This window comes from Petaurus breviceps, unplaced genomic scaffold (genome assembly GCF_028583685.1).
Source record: "Petaurus breviceps papuanus isolate PSGF00001 unplaced genomic scaffold, PetGlider_PUasm1.0 229, whole genome shotgun sequence".
NCBI lineage: Eukaryota > Metazoa > Chordata > Mammalia > Diprotodontia > Petauridae > Petaurus > Petaurus breviceps.
Genome location: NW_027185903.1, coordinates 16446638 through 16472347, shown reverse-complemented (window position 1 = coordinate 16472347; position 25710 = coordinate 16446638). Strand labels below are relative to the sequence as shown.

At 37.2% G+C, this 25710-nt stretch overlaps 1 protein-coding gene across 1 annotated transcript in view; it reads right to left on the bottom strand.

The window, feature by feature from the left end:
- The window catches only part of AGGF1 (angiogenic factor with G-patch and FHA domains 1), a 62697-nt gene that overhangs the window by 6027 nt on the left and 30960 nt on the right, over positions 1 to 25710 (bottom strand). Inside the window, exons 6-12 of the mRNA XM_069096261.1 lie at positions 22953 to 23301; positions 21442 to 21553; positions 17879 to 17930; positions 16568 to 16669; positions 13797 to 13962; positions 11438 to 11520; positions 3271 to 3398 (exon numbers count right to left, since the gene is read on the bottom strand). Of these exons, the coding sequence (XP_068952362.1) occupies positions 3271 to 3398; positions 11438 to 11520; positions 13797 to 13962; positions 16568 to 16669; positions 17879 to 17930; positions 21442 to 21553; positions 22953 to 23301 (992 nt within the window). The remainder of the gene's footprint in view (positions 1 to 3270; positions 3399 to 11437; positions 11521 to 13796; positions 13963 to 16567; positions 16670 to 17878; positions 17931 to 21441; positions 21554 to 22952; positions 23302 to 25710) is intronic.

Below are 25710 nucleotides of genomic sequence, written 5' to 3'. Positions count from 1 at the left end.
ACTTTGCTATTTCCCATAAAGGCACAGACATTCTTTTGGGCTCCCAGGTTCATAACCTTGGCATTATCCTGGTGTCTTCATTCTTTCTTACTCCACCATTGCTTTCTGGCACTCAGAGAAACTTGGCTGCCTTCAAAAGACAAAAGTATCCCAAGCCATTCTCCTCTTCTATCTTTCCTGCACCTTCTTTCATGTCTTCTGATATGAGGAGGGAGAGAGAGTTGGCAGACTTGTTCAATGTCACTTCTGGACCTGATTCTGCCACCATGATCCAGCAACCTCTCCTGCTCTGAGGCAGGTAAATCATCTAATCCAGATTCTGGGGGCCATTAATGATCAATCTCACTTCTTTCTCAAGGAATTTAGTACCTGGCTCACATGTACTTGGGGACGTTAGCACTCATTTATGTCCCCCCAGATATTTTAGCCTGTGGTTCCTTAATCTCAATTCTCCTGATCTACTCTTCAATTCTACCAGTCACACATTTGATTTCATCATCACCTATAACCATGATTGAGAATTCTGAAATTCTTTTATCCAATCAAAATGTCCTATAATTCCATCTCCATGCCTCCCTCCTCTTCCTAAACCTATTAGTGATCCTCATTATAATCTCTAGTATTGCCACCCCTCAGTATTCCTTAAGGTCATCACCACTACTTTAGTTTACTTTCTTCTTTTCTCAATCTTGACTTGAGAACTGATTAAATTCAAAGTTACATTATACTCTATTCTCAAATCCCTCACCCACTTAATGTCAAAACCCTGGCTTATTCCTACCATCTGTTTCTTCCACTTCTACTCATATATAGCTGAATAAAGCTAGAGAAGTCATGCAGCTATGATGACTGGATGCACTATGTATGTTATCTAATCTCAACCGGGCCCCCATTGCGACAAGTCAAGGTTTTCTCTTCCCCAGCTGATTTTCTACTGCATTCCTCCAGCATATGCATCAAATAAAATTTCCCTTCTTTTTCCCAAGCTTTCTACACAAACTTGCTACATAACTTTTCCCTGTACCACCTCAAAAGGGTCTTGTCTCAAACTTCATTGACAAAAGAGGCCATTCACCATAAGCTCCATCTTTTTTCTTTCTCTAAAGGTCAAAACCTCTTGATGTCAGCCCCATTCTTGCCTTCTTTAGTCCAGTCTCTTTTGAAGTGGTAGCCCTTCTTTCTTAGCGGGATTTTATATGCACCATTACTTCTTTATTTCTTCTAGCACATTATCCTTATTATCATACCACATCTTTCTCTAATTTTTCATCTTTTCATCTCAGGGCTCCTTCCTTGATTCCTATAAATACTCAAGTCTCACCATCCTTAAAAAAATAAACGAAAAAACAAAAACACCACACTTGACCATATCATGTTTTTAAGCTATTGTCCTTTATATCTTTTTTCTTCTTCTCCAGTCAAATTACTAGAAAGCTCTCACTTCCTTCAACTGCTTCTCATTCACTTCTTAAAGTCCCACTAAAATCTCACCTTCTACAAGAAGGCTTAATTTCAGTGCTTTGCCTCTGTTAGTAATTTCGTATTTATCCTACATTACAGCTCACTTTGTACATATATTTGAATGTTGTCTCCCTGATTATACCACAAGCACCTTGAGGGCAGGGATCATTTTTGACTCTTCTGGGGCAAAAGAGGGACGCACCTCCCCGGAACTTAGCACAGTGCCTGAAACACAGCAGGTGCTTAAAAAACGTTTACTGATCGATTTCAGCCCTCTGCCCCCTGACTTCCAACTGTACCCATTATTAACTCAGACTGTTCTCTTCAAAGTTACCAATGACCTTTTAATAGTCAAATCTAAACAACCTTTTCTAATCTTTATCAGACTTGAACCTTTGGTAGCATTTGACTCTAGTAACGACTCTTACCTACTGGATACTCTCTCTCCTCTGGATTTTCATGACACTGTACTTTCAGTTCTCCTGTCCATCTCACTTCTCTGTTTCCTTTGCTCGATCATTATTGATATCATGCTACCTAATTGTGAGTGTACCTCATGGTTCTGTCATCTCTCTCTAATCTTTCTCAGTAACTTCATTAGCTCCCAAAGATTTAATCATCATTTCTAGGAAAATGATTCCATGGTCTGTATATCTAGCCCCAGAATCTCCTCCTGAGTTTCAATTCTATAACACCAGCTGCTTACTGGACACGTTCAACTCACTAGCCCCTAAGTACCTCAAATTCAACATGTCTGAAAGAGAACTTCTTATCTGTCCATCTCAAAACCACTCCCCTCATGAACTTTTCTATTTCTTTTCAGGGCACCACCATCCTTCTATAGAAGTGCCTATGTTCACACCCTTGAATATCCTCACTTCTTCAGTCTCTCTCATGGGTTGTCTCTCTGCACATATGTATTCAATTAGCTGCCAAGGTTTGTTAATTCAAACTCCACAACATCTCTCCCATCTTCCCCCCACTGCTACCACACCCTAATTTAATTTAGACCCTCATCAGTTCTCACCTTGACTACACCAACAGCCTAATTAAAAACAAATAGAAACTTCTCAGTTTGAAATTTAAAGTCTTTCACAACTTGGCACCAATCTACATTTCCAGTCACAAACACTTTCTGATCCAGCCAAACTGGCCCTGTTGCTGTTCCTCATACAGGAAACGCTTTTTTCCCCTTGTCTGCCTTTGCTTTGGCTGACCCCTCTGCCTGGAACACACTCCATTACCACCTCCACCTCTGTGAATTCCCTATTTCCTTCGAAGCTCAGCTGAAGTGCCAACAGGCCTTTCCTTCCAATTGCTAGTGCCCCCCTGCAAAATGACCTTATGTTTATACTGCATATATTTTGTATTCAAGTTGTCCTCTCCTCCCTCAATAGAATGCAATCTCTTTGAAGATATAACTGTTTCATTTCTGTCTTTGTTGTTCCCAGTGTCTAGAAGAGTGCCTGGAACATAATAAGCACTTAACAAATATTTGTTTAATAAATACTAACTACATTCCATTATGCATATGTATGAACACACATCTATACATTATACAAAAATACATATAGCTTCTAAGGAACAAGGGGGAATTATGGTAACACAAAAGAAAGTCTTTAATAATGGGTTTGGTGAATAAGAGGCTAGAATTGGACAATTATATACTCGATAATTTAATATTCTGTTATCATCATCCCTTTAGGCCACTAGAAGAGAAACCAACATAAATTAGGCAATCTGAATATGTACAGTGTATAATAAATGCTTCTTGTACACTGAATTGGTGGCAGTATGTCTAATACTCACGAATGGACAGATGCAGGTGAATCATCTCTCTGAAATGTTCCTTCGCTTCCAATTTGCTCCCTACGTTTTCCAGCTCTGTCTTTATATTTGGGATTCTTCAGTGCCTTTTCATCTTCATATTCTGTATTCTTAATAAATACACAAAAATCATTAGGGAAGAAGGGAATTTTAAAATAATAATGCAACTTAGATGGCAGAGTAGAAACAGGACTTTCGCGCGCCTCCTGCATCCACCTCCTCCAATTCATGTAAAAAAATGACTCTAAATAAACTTTGGAGCTATAGAACCCAAAAAAATGACAAAGAAAAGCTAACTTTATGCTGAAGACAGCCTGGCAGGCTGGCAGGAAGGGGCCAGCACAGTGCTCTGGGAGCTCAGCCCAGTCCTGCACAAGCCTGAGGTTTTAGCCTCAGGGCAGCCACAACCAGCCACCGGCTGGAGGGACTTCAGATCACCAGCAGTGGCAGTTTCCAGAATTATCAACCCATACATGCTAAGGACAAAGTGAGAGGTCAGTGCAGCATGGACTTTGGGATCTGGGAGTTCGGGAGTGCAGTCCACCCTTTACCCCCAGGAGGGAGAAGCTGCTGAGACTCCGCAGGCATGCAGCCACTGCTATGTGTACTTCAGAGCTCCTAGCCTGCAGATTGTAGGGGGACCAAGCGACCTGTCTGAGGGGTAATCACTCTTGCTTTAACTTGCTTGGATCTGGATTGCATTCTAGGGTAAAGATCCTGGGGTGCATGATCAGTTTGCCAGAGTGTGTGGAGGCTTCAGAGAAGGCACCCAACTAACAGTTCCGGCAACTGCGAAAACCCCAGCAATTGGGACAAAGCTCCCCTCTCTGGTAACAGAGTTCTATTGTGGCAAAAAGCTCAAAAGTCAAGTAACTGAGTGGCAACACGAGCAAGCAAAGAAATACAACATTAGATTCCTATTTTGGGGACAAAAAGGATCAAAGCATGGAATGGGAAGACAGTGAAGACAGAACTCCTGCACCAAAAGCTTCCAAGAAAAATATGAGTTGGTTACAGGCCATGGAGGAGCTTAAGAAGGATTTTGAAAACCAAATAAGTAGAGGAAAAATTGGGAAGAGAAATGAGAGTGATGCAAGAAAATTATGAAATGAAAGTCAACAACCTGACTGAAGAAAATAACACCTTAAAAAATAGACTAACTCAAATGGCGAAAGAGGCTCAAAAAGGCAATGAGGAGGGGCGGCTAGGTGGTGCAGCAAATAGAGCACCCAGGGGAAAGAGTTAAAATATGGCCTCAAACACTTAACACAAAAACTAGCCGTGTGACCTTGGGCAAGTCACTTAACCCCAATTGCCTGCCCAAAAGCAAAAAAAAAAAAAAGCCAACGAGGAGAAGAATGCCTTAAAAAGCCAAATTTGCCAGATGGAAAAAAAATCTCAAAAGCTCACTGAAGAGAATCATTCCTTCAGAATTATATTGGAGCAAATAGAAGCTAGTGCCTTTATGAGAAATCAAGATACTATTAAACAGATCCAAACAAATGACAGAATAGAAGGCTATGTGAAGTATCTCATGGGAAAAACCACTGACCTGGAAAAGAGATCCAGGAGAGATAATTTAAAAATTATTGTACTACCTGAAAGCTATGATCAAAGTAAGAACCTAGAAATCATCCTTCAATAAATTCTCAAGGAAAGCTGCCCTGATGTTTTAGAACCAGAGGGCAAAATAGAGGTTGAAAGAATCCACCCATTACCTCCTGAAAAAGATTCCCCCCAAGAAACTCCTAGGAATATTACAGCCAGGTTCTGGAATCCCAGATCAAGGAGAGAATATTACAAGGAGCCAGGAAGAAATAATTTGAATATTGTGGAAACACAAATCAGGGTAACCCAGGATCTGGCAGCTTCTACACAGGGATTGAAGGGCTTGGAATATGATGTTCCGAGAGCAAAGGCGCTGCGATTAAAACCAAGAATCACCTACCCAGCAAAACTGAGTATCATGTTTCAGGGGAATATATGGTCATTCAATGGAATAGAGGACTTTCAAGCATTCTTGATGAAAAAAAAAAAACAGAGTTGAATAGAAAATTTGACATTCAGATACAAGAAGCAAGAGAAGGAAAAGAAATCATAAGGAATTTATCAAAGTTGAACTATTTATATTCCTACATGGAAAAATGATAATTGTAACTTATGAAACTTTTCTCAGTATGAGAATAGTTGAAGGGAATAGAAATGTGTATGTATGTATATATATATATATATATATATATATATACACACATACACATATATGTCTATATAGGAGGGTATATGGGTGTATGAATACATATGTGAGTGTGTGTATATATGTCTACAGGTATACATAGAGGGCACAGGACCAATTTAATAGGAAAGGATGATACTTAAAAGGTGAAATTAAGAGTTGAGAGAGGAACATAATGAGAGGAGGTGGGGAGAGACACAGAATGGGGTAAATTATCTCATATAGAAGAGGCAAGGGAAAACTTGTTACAATGGAGGGGAAGAACAGGAAGGCAAAAAGGATTTATTCAACCTTATTCTCATTGAATTTGGCTTAGGGATGGAATGACATACACACTAAATAGGGTATCTCACCCTACAGGAGAGTAGGGGGGAAAGGGATGAGGGGGGGGATGATGAAAGGAAGGGCAGGCTCAGGAGGATGGAAGTTGGAAGCACCCACTTTCAAAAAGGGACAGGATCAAAATAGAGAATAGAACAAATGGGGGTTGGGATAGGATGGAGGGAAATGTGGTCAGTCTTTTACAATGTATTGAATTGCTTATCCTCCCAGCAAGGGTGGGTGATGAGGGAGGAAGGGAAAGAATCTGGAATTCAAAGTTTTAAAATGAAATGTTTAAAAAAAATACAAACACACACACACACATATATATATATATATACATATTATTATTATTATTATTATCATTATTTTACATGTTACTGGGAAATAAGATATACAGGCACTGGGGCCTCGAGATCCACTGTGCCCTACTGGAAAGTCAGAGGGGAGATGGGGGAAGATATGGGAGAGAGCAGATTGGGGGAGGAGATATTCAGTGGGATCAATGTTTTGGGGTGGTGGGTAGGGGAAAAATGGGGAGAAAATTTGTTACTCAAAATCTTGCAGAAATGAATAATGTAAACTAAAAATACAGAGAAAAAAACAAAAAAAATAATAATGCAACTTAACACTGTCTTAATGTAAGATGGAGAGGCTACTGGTGTTATTACACATTTACCTTTACAATAAAGCAAATGTTTCCACATATATTAGAAATTAAACAAACAACAACAAAAGAAACCCCTCGTAACTGAAAAACCCTAATTACTTCAGATTTTTATTGGTTTCAGTTTTTTTCCTTACTCAGTTATATTTTCCTTGCAAAATAAATCACTAGTTCTATAAAGGCACACTACACAATTATTTCATCTTAATTATATTTGATCCAATGCTTAGTAAACATAAATGCAAAAAATTTTCAACATTCTACTACATCAGTTTTCTTTATTTTGGAATGAGAATAGAAAGAATTCCAATCTAAGAATTTAGAAGAACATCTTTCCCACAATCCCCTTAAAATTCTGGCCCAGACATATTATGGGATTTCTTTTCTTTATTAAATGAACAAATATTTATTAAGTGTATTCTGTGTACAAGCTGTTCTAGGCACCTGAGGCAGAAGACAAAAAGCAACAGAATTGTTATTCTATTCTCCCAAAGATCTTATAATTCACTGGATATTAATATCAACAGTAACATTTTGAAAGCTATCAAAAGTCATATAAAATTCTCTAAATCATTAATAATCGGAGAAATGTAAATTAAAACAATTCTGAGGTACCACCTGATACCTACTGGATTGGCTAACATGAAAAAAATAAAAATGACAAATGCTAGAGAGGATGTGGAAAAATTAGGACATTAAATGCACTGTTGGTAAAGTTGTGAACTGATCTAACCAATCTGCAGAGCAATTTGGAATTATGCCCAAAGGGTTATAAAACTGTTCATACCCTTCAACCCAGCAATAACACTACTAGGTCTGTATCCCAAAGAGATCAATGAAAAACAGAAAGGGGTCATATGTACAAAAATACTTATAGCAATTCTTTTAGTGATAAAAGAATTAGAAATTGAGGGGATGGTCATCAGTCGGGGAATGGCTGAACAAGTTGTGTTATATGATTTTGATGGAACACTGTGTACTATAAGAAATGAGGATGGTTAAAAAAAAAAAAACACCTAGGAAGAGTTATATGTACTGATGCAAAGTGAAATTTCATGGGCAGAACCAGAAGAACACTGTACATAGTAACAGTGATATTGTAATAATGCACAACTGTAAAAGACTTAAGCTATTCTGATCAATATAATAATCCATGGCAAGTCCAAAAGATTCATGATGAAAAAAGCTATCTACTTCCAGAAAGAGAACTGATGGTTGTGAGTACATACTGAAGCAATTTTTGAAATTTTCTTTTTTTTGGGGGGGTCAACATGGTTAATGTAAAAATGCTTTATATGACTTTGTATATATAATGGGCATCATATAATTGCTTTCTTAATGGGTGGATGTTAGAGGGAAGGAGAGAATTTAAAACTGAAAATTAAAAAATGAATGTAAAAAGAAAATAAATGAACCCCTCTAACAATAAGGTTACTTTAATTTTGATTTGAAAAACCTGCAGTTTCAATAAGGTTCAAAGATCTGTGATCAATCTCATACTCTTTATTGGCATAGACTGAACCCCACCATATTTCAATAGTTGCTAGGATAGAAATATTTACCACCTAGTAGACAATCTTCTAGTGATGAGTCTCCCCACACTTAGGCTGGTCTTCAGATATCATAGTCTGTCACCAGGCCTCAACTAAAAGCCTTTCCAGCTTGGTAGAACCTTCTAGAGGTTATGCTCTACTGCCTTTGAGATTCCTTACATTCCCAAATCTCAACTACTGTCCTTTTCTTTCTCCTGAGTGTTAGATATGGTAGAATGTAAAGAACACTGGATTTATAGTTAGAGAACCCATGGGTCATAACCCAGCTCTGCTGCTTGTGACCTTGGGCAAGTCATTTAACATCCAGGCCTCAACTTCCTCATTTGTAAAATAAGGAGACAAATTTTACATTTTAAGATCCCTTCTAGCTCCAAATCTAGCATCCTATGATCATCAGCTGTCTAACAGAATATGTCCAATTGGTTATTATACCAATAGCTCATACTCTTCTTTTTCCTTTTGAATGTTTTATTTTCCTATTTACATATAAAAATTTTTAATATTTGTTTTTTTAGAATTTTGAGTTCGGAATTCTCTCCCCTCCTCCCCTCCCTGGCTCCCTGAGATGGTAAACAATTTGATAAAGTCATACTCATCAATTCCAAGATTAAATTTACTTCCCTTTCCGCCTTCCTCCCAGCCCCCTCCTTTACTTTTGTGTCATTCACTCCATCACCCATGTGGAGAGCCCTGGTTTACCTGGCTTTTCCTCTTCATCTCACACCTTTCTTCAAGGTGGTCAGGTCCTATGAATTTTACCTCCTCAATATTGCTCAAATTTTGCCTCTTCTCTCCATTTCCCCAGCAAATGTCACTCCTTTAAGGATATTCCAACAACTTCCTAGGCATCTCCAGTTTTTCTCCTGTTCAAATCCAACCATCTTTCACACTGCTGCCAGATTAACCTTTCCTAAACACAGATCTCTGATCATGTTACTCCTTCATTCAAATATTCCAACAGTTCTCTGGTTGCATTAAAATGAAACTCCTCTGGCATCCTCTCTGCAGACATCATGTCTCTGCTGCAGACAAAGGTGGTAGCCTGTGCCAGGCAGGTCAAGAGATCTTGACCACCACCTTCCCCTGGACTCTGGTGAAGAAAACCTAGGTCCCTGGGCCCAAGAGCCCTGAGAATGACTGAGTCTCCAGACCATTAGCCCTGCCTCCTGTCTGGAGAGGAGCAACCTTTGGGAAGAAGGGGTCAAACATCCCTGCTACCACCAATTTCAACAAGCTGCCACAGAAAGGCAGGTAAGCCAAAAAGCCCCAGAGGCAGCAGAATACTCATAGACCACCAGCTCTAATTCTTTCCTAGATTCCTCTGTCATATGTAGTTCAGAGAAGCAACCCTTGTGGATATGCAACCTGGCAACTTCTACAGGTTGTACAGCCTACATCTTCTCAGCAATCATAGCTACTGAAGGCACAAAACCAAAGTTCTACCACCAAAGTCTTTGGAACCATCAAATGGTTAAAAAAAATCAGAAACGAATGTTGTTTTATTAATGAAAATTACATTAAATAAGGGGCATGGCCATTTGCTTTATTGCTGCACCCTAAGTACCATGAAGCATTTTCATCCCATTTGGCACTGAAACCTTCCTCATGAGTTGTATCACTGTTAGAATGTCAATCTTGAAGACCAGGGACTGTCTTGTTTTTTAATTTGCATCCTCGCATATAGCATGGTGCTTTGTACATAGCAGGCATTTAATAATTCTCCCCCCCTCCCTTCTTCCAAATCTTTGATAATCTGTAATTACCTTACCTTTCTAGCCTTATCTCATACAACTACCCTCTATGTGCATTTACCACCAGTCAAGGACTGATTCATCAAATCCATTCACACACAGCACACTGCTTTACCTCTTGGTCTCTGGTTATGCTCTTCCTATTACATGAGATCTGCCCTTTTCTACTCTCATCTGTCTAAATTCTACTCATCCTTTAAAAAATCCAGGTCAAATGTCACCTCCTCCAAGAAGCCTTCACAAGTTCACTCGGTAATGACTTTCCCTTCCTTTAGACCTCACATTTTATTTGGTACATGAAATTTTGTATTATAGTAATTTGTAAACGCTGTACCCTCCATCTTAATAAATTGTGATGGGAAGGACATATTTAATTTTTGCTTCTCCAACACCCAGCAGTTCTATGAACATAGCAGGCATTTAACAAGTGTTCCCCTCCATGTAATGTAGAGATGTTTTAATAAGACTTGAGTGAAGTATTACTACTTCACTTAAAAATCAGTATGACCCTGGGCAAGTTGCTTTACCTCTTAGGGCCCAGGCAATTAAGCTGCAGAACAGTTGCTGATCTGCATTAGTAAAGGGAGTTTTCTCACCAAGAGTTTCCTATAACAATAAACATCACATGTCAGGACTGAAAAACAAAGCAATTATCAGGGAAATAATGCATATAGAAAAAAAATCTCTGACTAGAAGAATTAGGTGAATTATGTGAACAGTATCTCCTCTTCCTAGGTCTCTGTAGCATAGCCAAAAGAGCATTAGATTGTGATTCTGACGGCTGGATTCTACTCTTGGTTCTTTCACTTAGCTGTGTGACACTTTGTAAGTCATTCTGATCAATAAAGAAGCATTTACCAAGTGCTCACTAGGTATCAGGAACTGTGCAAAAATGAAGAATACCTGCCTTTAAGAAGCTTACATTATTATGGAAAACATCTATATGTGCAGTAAATAAATTCAAGGTAATTTGGGGGAGTGAAGACACTAGTTGCTGGGGGAGGGTTTCAGGAAAGATTTGATGTAAAAAGTGGTGCTTGAGTTGAGCTTTAAAGGAAACTAGAGATACTAAGAGGCAAAACTGAGGAGCTAGTGAATTCAAGGCATTGGGAAGTCTATGAAAAGGCATTTAAACAGGAGACAGAGTGGCACAGTCAGCCTTGTGCTGTAGCAATATTATTTTGGCAGCTGAATAGAGAACATGGAGAAGGGAGGGATCTGAGGCAGGGAAACCAATCAGGAGACTAAGGAAACAACCCAGGCTAGAAGGGCCTGAACTGGGATGGCAGTCGAAGAAAAAAGGGATAAAACTTTTGAGTTTCAGTTTTTCTTACATGAAAACTGAAGCCTGCCTAATGTACTCACAGAAATGTTGCAGGGAGAAAGTGAGAGAATGAATGTGAGAGGATAATGATAAAGTATACCATATAAATGTAAGGAGGTTCTTCTGTTTCTTTTTTTGTCCCTTTCTAACACTTATTCACTTATAATCCTAGTTAGGCTGACAAAAACTTCATATGCTCCACAGATCATTCTATGCAATTACAGGCATATTGCTGGCCTTGCATAATAGAAGCTTTAACACTTAAAATAGTATAATGTTTACTATCTTATAAACACTTACCATTAATCCGTATTTTACTCTTATTTTCTTTAATGCTTTTCTTCTTATCAACTCTTTTTCTTCTTTACTTAATGCTGGACTAACTGAAAAAGAGAATGACCATTTAATCATCAGATATATGAAGCATGAAATTCTTTTTTGGACAAAAGGTGTGCTTTTGCAGCTTACGGTGCTTGCAATCAATAGTAAGACTCCATTTGTAAGTTAACAGAAAAGAGGTACAATGAAATGTTCATATAACTTGGCTTATAACAAGGTCCCTTCATTATTTCCAGTAACAGTTTAAACTGCCTTGGACAAAATGATAAGAATTCTACATTCTAGTACTGGGTCATATCATAGCTAGACTTTGGTGCATGTTACAAAAAAATCTTAGGACCATTCCTGTTAAGATCACCAAACCACTTAATAAATATCAATCTTTCAAGGAGCTAAGTATGCAGCTACAAAAGGTACAAAAAAAATTTAAGTGATTTTCCCAAAGGGTCAACACGAACCAGCAAAGAACTAGTAAAAAACTGAGGACCTCTCAGCTTCTTGTTGAATATTGTGAAGGAAAACATATTAGCTCCCCATTCCCAAAAAATTGATAAGTAGACATGAATGATGAGTGTGTATGTGTGTATGTATGTGTATATGTATGTATGTTTGTATACCCACACACATAAAGAGACTGATTTTTAGAAATAATAATTCTGTTATAAAGCAATTTCTGAGAAGTTCAAAGTATCTTTTTAAAATTCAGGAAAACTAGACAGTGATACCAAAAGCTTCTTGGAAACTTCCCATAACATTAGTTTTGCCTCAGAAAGTGGTAATGTGATAATAAAGCATGATTCCCCAACTTGATGTTATGCATAACTCTATGGGCTCGTCAAAAGTGTGTGTGTGTGGGGAGGGCAGGTAATGTGGTTTCTCAGAGACTATCTGCTAAAGTATGTGAAGTCTTAGGCCTCAGTTAGGTGACCTTGGGGGAAAAACGAAACTCTGGAAATCCCCTTGTCACCCCACCAGCCAAATAAGGGAATGTTAACAGAACAGCCAATCAATTTAAAAGATTACATGAGGAAGGGGAGGATTTTGGTTTTCATGAGGTTTTTGGCTATATGACCCAGCTTTGGATTCTGTACAGCGGCCTCCTCTCCCTGGATTTATTTTCCAGTGACTGGACTGCCCGCTTCTTACCAGATTCTAATAAAACTTTCTATCTTCACTTTGAGAGGTCTCTGAGTAGTCAATTTGGGTTAGGGTCTCTGTACCCCACACAAAAGGATATGGAGAGCAGTACTACTGCTATTAGCCCAGTTTTTTTTTTTTTAAGCAATTGGGGTTAAGTAACTTGCTCAAGGTTACAAGGCCAGTTATTTCTGGGTGTGGTGCTGAGTATCTGAGCCCGGGATTCAATCCAGGTCATCCTGACACTGGACCCAGTGCTCTTACTCGCTGAGCCACCTGGCCGCCCCTATTATCCCAGTTTTTAAATATGAAACACACTGTCCTCACTGGATGTCATTAAAATGTACTCTGCTTAATAAACTTAGTCCTAAAATACATTTTGCTCATTAGGTATTTATTAGAAAATAATCAAAAGCTATCCCTTATATACAAAGATCAGCATACTTGATCCATCACTAGGATATGCTCTTAAAATAAAAAAACTTAATTTGAAAGCTAATATCTAGTTCCAGAGAAATGGCTGTTTTATACTTGAAAGATTAAAATTTAAAAGGAAAGTGTTGGGAGCCAAAAAGGCCCGAGCCAGGACTTCAGATAATTACCTTGATATCAGTGGACCCGAATATCAAAGACCTCTTTGAGAAGCGACTTTTCATCTAGTTAGCTCCTGAGTTCTTTTGATAGGGGTTACACTTATAAGGATGTTGTTTGAGTTATGAAACCAACAGGCTCTGCTCCAAGACTTTAGTTGTTCAAAACCAAAATATTTGAATTCTTAGGTGGTCAGTTCCTATGCAGATGTACTTGATGATGCGGCTTTGGCTTCTGGTCTTGAAGCCAGCTCTCACGAGCATCCTTTGTACTGTGACTGCATGTGAAAAGAGTTAACTTTTCCTAAGACTTTCTGGCACCTAGAGAACAAAAGGCTTTACAGCCATGCTACTTCCAAGATATGACAGACTAAGATAATGATATGAATACTTGAGTCCTCTTCCTTCGTCTCATTGCTCTATAAAAACCTTGTCCTAAGAATCAATAAATGGAGTTCATCATTCTTCCTTGAATTATCCACATGGCCTTGTCATTTCTTATTCATGCCTCCGAATCATGCTAAGTGCTGGATACCGAGCAGCCCACAGCAGGAAAGTTATCAACATCATATAGAATGATAAATTTTACCTACCAGAAGAGTCATCTTTCTTATCAAGGCGAAGGTGGGCTCGGACTTGACCTGGTTCACAGCCATCACAAGTATCACTGCCTGGATGAATGTGAAAGGACAGCACAGTCTCTCCAATTTTCACCTCATCTCCATGTTCCAGTACATAAGGCTCACATTTTGTTTTGGGCTATAGAGGAAATATGTAAAACAAAGTTTAAGATGATCACACATGGCTGATTTTTACTTCTACAAGTAGTAAAGTTAAGCACAACAAAAACCATAGCATAGCTTATACCGGGTGTTACCATCTATACAAGAATAACCTAGTCTTGATATAGATACAATGAATTTTATAAAAAAATTCAGGGCAACAAATGTCTTCTTTGTCCCCTATCCACGTAATAACTACCTAGGACTTGAAATATAAGTGGAGTTGGGGGCAGCTAGGTGGCGCAGTGAGTAAAGCGCCGGCCCAGGAGTCAGGAGGACCCAAGTTTGGTTCTGGCCTCAGACACAACACCCACACACACAAAAAAAACTAGCCATGTGACCTTGGGCAGGTTACTTAACCCCAATTACCCTCCAAAAGGCAAAAAAAAAAAAAAGAAAAAATATAAGTGGAGAAGAGAACTGAACTGAGCTTTTTGTGTTTTTAAAAATTTTACCATCAGATAGCAATTTCCCTTCACAGCCTTCATTTCCTCCTATTTCAAACATTTCCTCTAACCCCATCAGATACACCAATTAAATGTCCAAACTGAAGGAACTGCTGGCACCGTGGGTAGAGCACTGGGCCATGAAGAAGGGAAGGTTTAAGTTCAAAACTGGTCTCAGACATTTAGTAGCTGTGAGGCAAGTCACTTAACCTCTGTCCCAGTTTCCTCAACTGTAAAATGGGGTAATAGCACCTACTTAGCAGGGTTGTTGTAAGGATCAGATGAGAGAGTATAACATGGTGCCTGAAACAGAGCAGATGCTATATAAATGCTTATTCCCTTTCCCTTTTCCAAACTATCCAGTACAATAAATTACTATCACATAGAAAGAGGTCAGAATGAGGGAGAAGACAGCAGTTGGGGAGGTTCATACAACAGGCCTGCATTTTGTCTCCTGAGCTCAAAGCATATCTTTTTACTTGTTAATCTTAAAGCAAAGGTGTCAAACTCTTCAGCCACTAGAACCAGATTAAAATGTAATCGGGAAATGTTTAACAAAATAAATAAAAGTAGAATACACAGAGATAATGTTAATCAGTGGTTTTCTAAGTCAATATGCTGCCCACAGGAATTGTTTCTCTTGAGTTTGACATCCTTGTTCTAAAGCAATATGAGTCCTCCTAGAATAGAAACATTACTCCTGGCAATCAATATATTTACTTTAACAATTTCATTTTAACCCAAAAGTCTGGAGGTCTCAGATTTTTGTTGCAAGGCAATATCCTATATATAATTTCCAGATCTAATTATATGTAAGGAAAAAAACTAAATTTATCATTAGAAATCTAATGATACAAGTAATTGCTGGGAGGGGCATGTGAAGTTGATTTCTAAAGCTTTCCCCTTGATAACACACCAGTCACAATATATTTAAGCTTGATGAAGAGAAATCAATGATTGAACCTAGAATTATGTTAATAGCTTACATATATGTACACAAAAGATTTGCACTTCACTCCTGAATAAATGACCTATACCAAATTTTATAATAAACATTTAATTCTTGGTTCAGACCTATGATTTAACTGGCACAGGAAATTCCCTCAACAAACATAGATTGGCAACCATTCTGTGACTGTCTTAGCAAGCTATGGGGGGGTCACTTAATTTACTTTCCCCAGGCCACATGAGGAGAAAAGACATGAACTTTGGTCATAATCACAGATCTCAGAGCTGGAAGATTGTCTAGTTCAACACCTTCATTTTGTAGATGAAGAAACTAAGACTCATTGAAGTGAAATGACCCAAAACCATAGAGATAATAAATAGCAGAATCAAGATTAGAAAACAGTTCCTCTGACCCACAAATACAGCTGTCTTTCCACTGATATAGTCATCTCAATTCATCAAAGATTTATTAAGCACTCATTGTGCTCAAAACACTATACCAAGTGGTATAGAAGAGATGAAGTTTAGATATTTGCCCTTGTGGAGACTTTGTTCTAACAGGAGGAGATAAGACACACAAATAGATAATTAAAACAAACTTTTAGGGGATGGTGGTAGTGGTAGGGTGGACCTCTGACTTCTGGAGGGAAAGTTACTGACAGAAAGGGATCAGAAAAAAGAAGCCTGGGGGTGGCTAGGTGGCGCAGTGAATAGAGCACTGGACCTGGAGTCAGGAGGACCTGAGTTCAAATCTGACCTCAGACACTTAACACACACACACACAAACCTAGCCGTGTGACCTTGGGCAAGTCACTTAATCCCAACTGCCCTACCTTCCCCCTCCAAAAAAAAAAAAGAAAGGAAGAAAAAGAAGCCTGGATGAAATGACTCTGTCCTTAGAGAATGGGTGGGAAGGAAATCCAGGAACAAAAGGGTAGGACATGTTTAGGGAACAAAACAGTCTAGCTTCATCATAGAATAGCATGGGGGGGGAGGGGAAAGTTGTAGCAAACTGCATTCAAAGTTGGGTAAAGGACTATGAATTTTAACTGGCAGACAAAATGGAACCTATGAAGAATTTTGAGCTGAGGAACAAGATGATCTATAAATGTTATAGCTTTTAGAGAGAGTTATGAGGTTTAGTTTTAACAATATATGTAGGTGTGTGATTAACATAAAAATACTCACCTGAAGAATCTGCTTTCCATTAACAATTGTACCATTTTGACTGCCTTGATCCACAAGAACATAACTTTGTAACTCATGGTCAAAGTAAATTTCTGCATGAAACTTGAGAAGTAAAGAAAATAAAAAAATTCTGTTAAATGAATGTGACCTCTGTGAAATGATGTTGTTTCAGACCATTGCTATATGTCTCTGAACATGTTAATTTTAAAGATAAAATACCCCTAGATTTATCTACTTTAGATTAGTATGGATTTTAAAAAAAACTGGGCCACAATGAATAAAAAAACAATTTACCATGCTGGTGCAAATACATGCTGTACTTTCTTTCCAAATCTGATTAATATAAAGTCTGTATATGACATACAGTATATGTTATTTTTTCAAGTATGTCTGAATATTTTTTTTTCCTTTCAAAGAAGCCACATTTTAGTGTAGCTAGAAAATATTTAAGCAATATGGTCATTTAGTTCATTCTGGAGTGTCTGTGGTTTCATTTGGGGGATGAGAGGTGGAAGGCAGAAGGCATAACAGATTAAGCTCATTTGGCTTTAAAATTAACAAAAGGAAAACTATTTTACATATGTAGTGTTTACAGTCACACACACAGTACAGATACTTCAATTTCATATTTTTTTCCTGTTATAGCTGAGGAGGAAATAGGGAGAAAGAAAAAGGGGGAAAAGAGTGGAGTCAAAGGAGAAAGAGAAAAACAAATGAGAGGAAGATAAGATAAACACAGAAAAAGAAAGGGTGAAATAAATAAAGAAATGAGAGGTAGACTCAGAAGCTTCTAAAGTATAAATGTCTTGAACTTCAGAGTGTTCCTGCCTCATTACTTCCCTGTGAAATTCTAATTAGCTCACTAGCTATTCAGCCTAACTTTTCATTCTATCCTAAAATCTTCCTTCAGAGGAAGTGACAGCAGCCCATTAGCCAGAAAAATTTTACTTGTGCTATAAAACCAGTGACTTACAAGGCCTGGATGAAATAAAAGTGAAGGCTTGGTGTGCCTCACTCTGCTTTAAATGAAAGAAAAAGATAACAGGTGAAGTTCATTCACCTTGTGATTAAAAGGACTTTATTATGTATGTGAACAGAAAAATGTTACTACTTTCATTCTAATAAAATAATTTTTCAGCAAAATGAAAAAAACAAAACAAAATCCCACACCCAACCACAAATGTTCTACTAGTAATTAGTCATAAAAAGAAAACAAAACAAAAAGAACCAGAGCTCACATAAGAAAAGTTCAACAGCTTAACTTTACTTTAAGACATGGGGAAAGGATTATTTTTTTCAGTTAAAGTTTACCTTGCTGACACCAACTTCAGGAATTCGGAGTGTATGCTCCATGTCTTTCTCTCTGGAAAGTTAAATACAAAAATTTTTCAGCCATATATAACTATACCATTTATAGAATGAAAGTGGAATTTTGAGGAAGTGCAAATATGTGAAATTCATTCTTATCAATCCTGAGAACCCTAATACAGATTATATTATACCTTTAACCCTGTTCTGAATTTCCTAATAGAAAATTCTTTGGTTAATCTAACCCAAAATAATCAGCAACCAATGAACATACAATAAAGCTAAATATGGGAAACCTTATCTTTGTACTAACTCTGAATTAATTGTCCCACGTCTGTTGAATAAATCCTCATTTTCATTATATGTACAATGGTGAATTCTATTGTTTAAGACCATTTAAGATTGAGGCACTATATAAAATCTGAAATAAGAATAAGCTAGATTATCCTTCCCAATGGAAAAATGTGAAGCTATCTTATGTATGATCACAACTCATTCTCCTTGGATCCAGTTAGCTATGAGCTGCAGCTGGAAGGAAAGGGAGACTGCATTGACGCCAGAAATTAGTCCTTAAAAAGTACAGAAATTAAAGGAATAAAGTCCTCCAGTCTCTGGAAACCATTAAAAGAAAAGTCTCATGTTCTCTTTACGTGTTTCTGTTTTGAGGCTGAGAGTACAAACTACAGATACAAAAAAGGTGAAGTCAAGACATATCAGGAGACTGATTGAGAAGGGTATTGTCTAGTTTAGGATATTAAAAGTGCCAGTAAATGATAAAAGGTATTGTCAAATATATTTCATTTTTGGTGTAATGCATTCCAAAGGTAGGAATTACTGGAGAAATCTTAAGAAAGGCATACCATCAGCAGATATTTAATGACAGTGAGTCAAAAACAGGAGGTCAAATACAAGGTAAAGAGATTTATTAGCATGCTAAGGAAGAATTTGCTCTCATTGGTTAGCAAATTCAAATTTCTGCAATATAGATTTGTTTTTTTTAATAACCTTTCAGGTCTTCTTAGAGTACCCAGCCAACAAGCAGGTCAATAAGCCTTTTCCAAATGGTTGAAAGAATTTTCTGAGAGTAAACTCTATGCTTCTCTCCTGAGACTGTGACCCTTTGGCTATATCATCATGAAGACCAAAAAATAAAGTATTAATATTTGGTTCTGCATGCTCTCTTTCCTGTTCCTTACAATTTACATCAAGAAAAAATTATTTAACAGCTATGACCTGGCAACTTCATTTCTTTGGTTCTCTTTATTGGGCCCTGAGTCTAAGGAATAAAAGAGCTGTGAATGGTAAGTTCATTTTCCCAATTTAAAAATCTTTTAAAGTCGGTGCTTTACCTAGATCACATACATAGTATACATTTTTTTTTCTATGCTGCAAAAAAATAATGGCGGGTATTTTACCTTAAATTTGGTGCCATTCTTTTTGAAGTAAATACTATAACTACAGAAGCAATCATGCAAACAAGAGTTTACCAAATACTAATTTTTTCCTTAAATTGCTTTCTGAATAACTACAAAGTGACAGATTTACTCATACACTTGAGCACTGACTTTACGACTTCTTAGAGCTCTCCACTACATAAGAACCCAAACCAAGCTAAACCATAGTAGGTCAAACACCTGGAGGAGGTGGGTCTACTTGATTAACTAGGAAATCCCATCTGGTCACATAGCCACTTGGATAAAGTATCAAAAGGCCCATGTGCTTACTTATTGCTACAGATCTTGTGTTTCTGTACAAATTTATGACAGTAATTTGCATATAAATTAAACATAATGAAAAAGAGGAAACCATTTATTCTGTCATTTACTAAACATAAAAACTACAAAAATAACATGCTTTGAGAAAAGACTAAGAAGTGACTAGTGCCTTTTTTGAAAATGCTTTAATTTTTCAGGCTACTGGAATTAGCAAATGACCTCTTCTAATTAATTCAGTCAATCAATAAGCATTTATTAGTTGCTTACTAAGAGCCAGGCATTTTACTAGGTCCTGTGCTACAAAGACAAAAACAACAAAACACTCCCAGCCCTCAAGGAGCTTTTATTCTTGGGGTTTGTATGTGTATGTGAGGGTATTCTGAACAATTTAAGATCTGTTTGGTGTTAAAAGCTCTTCCTAAACTAGCCCCCTTATCCCTTTCCAATATGCTTACACCTTTACTCCCCAACACATACTCTTCAATCCAGCGATATTGGCCTTGTGGCTGTTCCATGAACAAGCCACATCTTGGCTCTCCTTTCTCATCTCCAAGCATTCTCTCTGGGGCCTCTATGCCCAGAACCCTCCTCCCTCCTCTGCTCTGATTACTTATTCCCTGGCTTTCTTTAAATTGTAACTAAAATTCCACCTATCACAAGAAACCTCCTAACCTCTCATAATTCCAGTGCTTCTTCTTTGTTAATAATTTCCTATTTATTCTGTACACAGCTTGCTCTGTATTTATTTGCTTCCATGTCTGATTTCACTCCTTCAAGATAGGGACTGCCTTTGGTCTCTTTTTGTACCCCCAGTGCTTACCACAGTGCCTGGCACATAGCAGGTACTTAATAAATGTTTACTGAATTGAATTTAAAATCATACACTATAAACACATATACATACTTGTGTGCGTGCACATGTGAAGGGAAAGGGGGAGTAATGGGGGAAGGAGGAAGGGCACTTATAACTGGACTACTGAGAACAGGCTTGCTGTAGAAGGTGGCACTGAGGAGGCCATGGATTCTAAGAAGTGAAGGGGAGGGGGAACACATTCCAGCACAGAAGACAGCCTGTGAAAAGTCACAGAAAACAGGAAATGATTTTATGAATACCAAACAACAAGTGGTGAAGCTTGGCTGGAACACAGATAAAAAGAGTAATGTGCAATGAACTTGAACAGGCAGTCTATAGCTGGATTGTGAAGAGCTTTAAAAAAAAAATCAAACAAAGGAGCATTTTATTGTAGAGGCAAAAACTAATAAGACCTCAAGCAATTAAGTATTTTTTCCATCTGATATATGGCCAAATCCACTGTGTTCTGACCTATTCCTATCCCTCCACCTTAAGGACCTGAAATTTAAGGTGTGTAAAAATAGTTGCCTGAGGCACTTTATAGAGTTCAATAAATGAACTGCAATTACTTTTACATATTTGGCAACCTACAATGTTGTAAGATGACAATCCTACAGTGCCAAATTTCCTTGTCTTCATTCAGTTATACAGTAATTTCTAGACTATCCATATTAATAAAGAACCATAACTAAATTTAAAAAAATTTCCTAAACAAATTTATATAGAATGCTTAGTGTGCTTATGTGCTCTGTGTGTCTGTGTGTGTGTATACACACAGTGGTGATTTACCCACTTATGTTTACTTAGAACAATATTTAAATTCAGTTAGAATTTGTGAACATGTATCAGCATAAATTGGAAAAGGAGCAGTAAGTAGTTCACAAAAGTGCTAAGATAAAAAAGCCTTGGTAAGTTTATCCTGGACAACCCATATACAGACAATTAAGCGTGAACAAATTTTAATATTCTTTAAGATGAGCGATATTAAGACATTTTACCTTCCAATTGTAGCTGGATTTACAGCTGTGATAATAAAAAGTGAACCTGTCTGCAGTACTGGTGATCTAATAACAATGACTCTAATACATGGAGGCCAAATTTTTTCTTCCTCTGTAACCCAGAACAAAAAGAAAGAAAAAATAGAGGGCAATTATTAGTTTAAAAGGAATGAGATTAATTAATAAAATTTTCAATATCATGAAATTTTTTCTTAAATCGTTTTAGACCTTGAGGCTTGAAAGAATTTCAAGTATACATTTTATCATATTGTTTTAAACATTTAAGCTTTTAAAGTAATTCATCCTTTATGAAAGAAAACAGAAAAAAATTAATGAAGAATGAAAATATTAAAAACTTTTAAATCATTTTTTTATACTTTCAGTGAGTTGATATAAACAAAAGAAAATAAGAAATGAGGATTTTTAACACATAATTTTTGGCACTAAATTTTCAAAACTAATTTATTTTACAATGCATGCAACTGAAGTGAGCATACCCAAGGTTACAGATGACTCCAAGACTAGATGAAAGCTTTTGCTTTAGAGAGAAGCTGACAGTGTCAGTGTCACCTTCAGTAAATGACTCAATTTCTATGAGCTTTAGTTTCCTATCTATAAAACAGGATTACTGATACTCCTGGGGTTGTTGTGAGGAAAGTAGGTGGCACAGTAGGAAGAGCACTGAAGAAAACCTTGAATCTGGCCTAAGACAATTTAATAGTTGTGTGACCCCTGGTAAGTTACTTAATCTATTTGCCTGTCTCCACAACTGTAAAATAGGGATAATAACAGTACCCATTTCAAAAAGGATGCTGTGAAGATCAAATGAAGTATTTGTAAATCCCTTTGCACAGTGCCTGGCACACAGGAGATGCTTAATAAATGCTTATTTCCCCTCCTTTTTTCCTAAAAGAGGATTTCCCACCAGGTGATGATCTGATTCAGCCATTGCTGCCTACTGGCTTCCTTGAAGTCCCAGCTAAAATCCCACCCTTCAACAGGAAGCTTCTCCCAACCCTTGTTAATTCAAGTGCCTTCCCTCTGTTGATTATTTCCTATTTATCTTATACATAGCTTACTTGTTTGCATGCTGTCTCTTCTATTAGTCTGTGAGCTCCCTGAGGGCAGGGACTGTCTTATTTTGTCTTCTCAGTGCTACCAGAGGGCCTGGCAGCACACAGTAGGTGCTTATTAAATGCTTACTAAAGGAATAGTTAGTAACTTAATATTATGGTCTGTAACAGGGTCTGTAATCTGCATCTGTCTCCACAATGAGCAAATCACATATTTTTAGAAGTATTTAAATACCCCTTAAAAAATAAATGAGTGAAAAAACACAAATCATTATGTTTAGATTAAAATAGACATTAAAAACCTATGCTGATATTTTAAAACCATTTTTATGCAGGCATACCATTTGAGTTATAAGCTTTTTCTAGTTTGCTCCCTTACAATTATTAGTTTTTTAGAAAATGGTTTAAATTAGTTACACGCAAAGATCATTAACTCACCTTCATCTTCAGTGTCTGCTGAAGTAACATTGTCTTCACTAGTGACATCACTGCTGTCCTCAGTCTGAGAGTCTGTAATCTCACCTTCTTCAGGCTCACTGTCAGTCTCTACTATTTTGTCTTCTTTAAATAAAGCCAAATCATAGACATTCACACTAAGATGCGAGTCTACATTATCTTTGCTATCTGTATCTGCAAACTTCAAAGGACTATTTTTATTATGATTATCTACTTTGGCTTTCTTTTTCACATTTGTGGATTCTTCTCTTTCAATACAGTTTATATGTTCGACATTGGTGGTAAGACAATTCAAACTATTTGATGCTTTATGTTCTTCTAGATCCAAATCCTGTGGTTAAAAAAAGAGAATACTTCATTAACAAGAGCTGAAATTATGATACAGAAAGAGCAACTGTCCTAGGAAATACTGTGAACTCAGATAACTAATAACTAATTTACATTTCTAGTACTTCTGTATCAGCAGATCACTTTTCAACAAAGAACCTCCTAGTACTTATGCTCTCTTTACAGCAGTAACATCAAAATGGAAGAGAGCATAAAGGCCATGATATTCACTAGTAAATTCAACCTGAAGGATAATCAATCTTCTGTCCTCTCTGTATATGGATCAAATACACTGTAGCACTGATGTTTCTGGGTTTTGCTAAGTTACCGATACATTTGTTTTGAGGGTGTGTTCATAACACTAGAAGACTAGTTAGTACTAAGTTTGGTTTGGCTTTCTATAGTAATAGCTACTAGCTCTAATGTAATAATAGCTACTAACCAGACATGTAGCGTGACATACTGGATACAGAGATGGCCTGGAAGCCATATGCCAGCCCTGCTTCTGACATATACTGGCAATAGGCAAGTAGCCAACTTTCTAAAGCAAGGCTTCTTAACCTGGGGTCTGTAAACATGTTTAAGAAAAATGCTTTGATATAACTGATTTCCTTTGTAATCTTAAATACTTTGTGTATTTAAAAATAATGTTCTGAGAAAGGCCCCACAAGATTCACCAGACGGATGAGGGGGTCTATGACAAAAAAAAAAAAGGTTAAGAACTCCTACTCTAAGATTCAGACCTCTCATGTAAAACTGTAAGCTGCAGGGAAAGAGCCAGTCTGCATCAACAGACAACTTGAACCTAAACTACGGAAAGCATAGGTCTAGCACTTTTTCCTTTCTATATCCTGAGTGGTAGAGAGTTAAAGACTCCCTCAAGAGATGAACTAACCTCCCTATTCACCAGATTAAATCTATAAAACATATTTCAAAGGTGAACTACCTAGATAAAATATTTGACCTATTATTATCTTCATATTAAGATATGAAAATAGAAATTTGTGACAAATACCAGGACTTCGAAAAACTTATGAGAATTGTGATATGAAGAATTTTAACCTTGCTTTTACCAAAAGAAACTTAAAACTTTCCTGGAAATAAAATGGTATAATTTTTATAAGAAAAGACCCAAGCACAAAATTTCAGTTAAATTGACTTTCATAAAGTGAATAAACTATTGCCTTAGATGTTTCAACCAAATATACCATAACACTGTTCTCACTTTGCCTGCTTCTTTACCAACTACCCTGAAAATCATAATGTTTATTTAAAAGCTTATATGAAATGCTAAGTCAATGAGAATGCTTTTCACTGGAAGCTGCTTTTAAAGGACATTTTATTTTGAACAAATAATTCTAAAAAGATCTACTTTTAGGGGTTGCTAGGTGGCATGGTGAATAGCACCCACCCTGCAGTCAAACTCTTTAAAATAGAACAAAGAGTTTAATGGCAGTTACACATTTATCTGGGAATGAACCTTTTAACTTAAAACTAATGTCCCTGTCTCCTATTTTGGTATCTTTATTTTGGATTCACCTCAAATACAGTCAATTTCGATTTATGTTTGATATTAAGGGAAGACAATACAGAAGAAGTAATTGATTCACTTGTATTTCATTTGGAAAATAGACAATTCTTATTTTGCTTACTCTGCATTGGTTCATATGCATTTTTCTAGATTTAATTCAAGTCATTATCTTTATCATTTGATACAGCACAAGAACAGTTCATTATATTCACTTAGCATAATTTGATTCGCATTTCTTTGACACCACACATATGAGTCCTTTTTCTTTCCTTGATCTCTCTGAGGTATGAACAGGGTAGAATATTTAGGGGATACCAATAGCACTGTTCTAGCTTTCCGTCTTTTTCCACTACTTACCCTTATCGGGAGCGTTGGATTTGGGAGAAGACAAGTTCCCTTTTGGGCATACTGAGTTTGGAATGTCTGAGGCAGTAGTCTCCAAAGTGGCCTTACCCCAGGGATGACCCTAGAAGGGTATGGGATCAAACAACTGGTGAGAGGGAAGAGGGGGTTACATTCTACCCTGGATACTTAGCCAGCAATGGGAGTTGTCTACAACACAACCTCCACGATGATGGTGGAATAGAAACCTATCAGTGCAGTTGGTGGGAAATGAATACCAAGTTTGTCCAGCCATTCCCCAACTGATGGACACCTCCTCAGTTTCCAGCTCTTTGCCACTAAGAAAAGAGCTGCTATAAAAATTTTGTATATATGGGCCCTTCCTCTTTTTGTTCTCTTCAATATAAGCCTGGTAGTGGTATGCCTGGGTAAAGGATATATATGTACAGTTTAGTGACTTTTTGCTAATGCTTTCAAACTGCTTCCAGAATGGTTAGACCTAGTGACAGCTTCACAACTAATTTATTAATGTGCTTATTT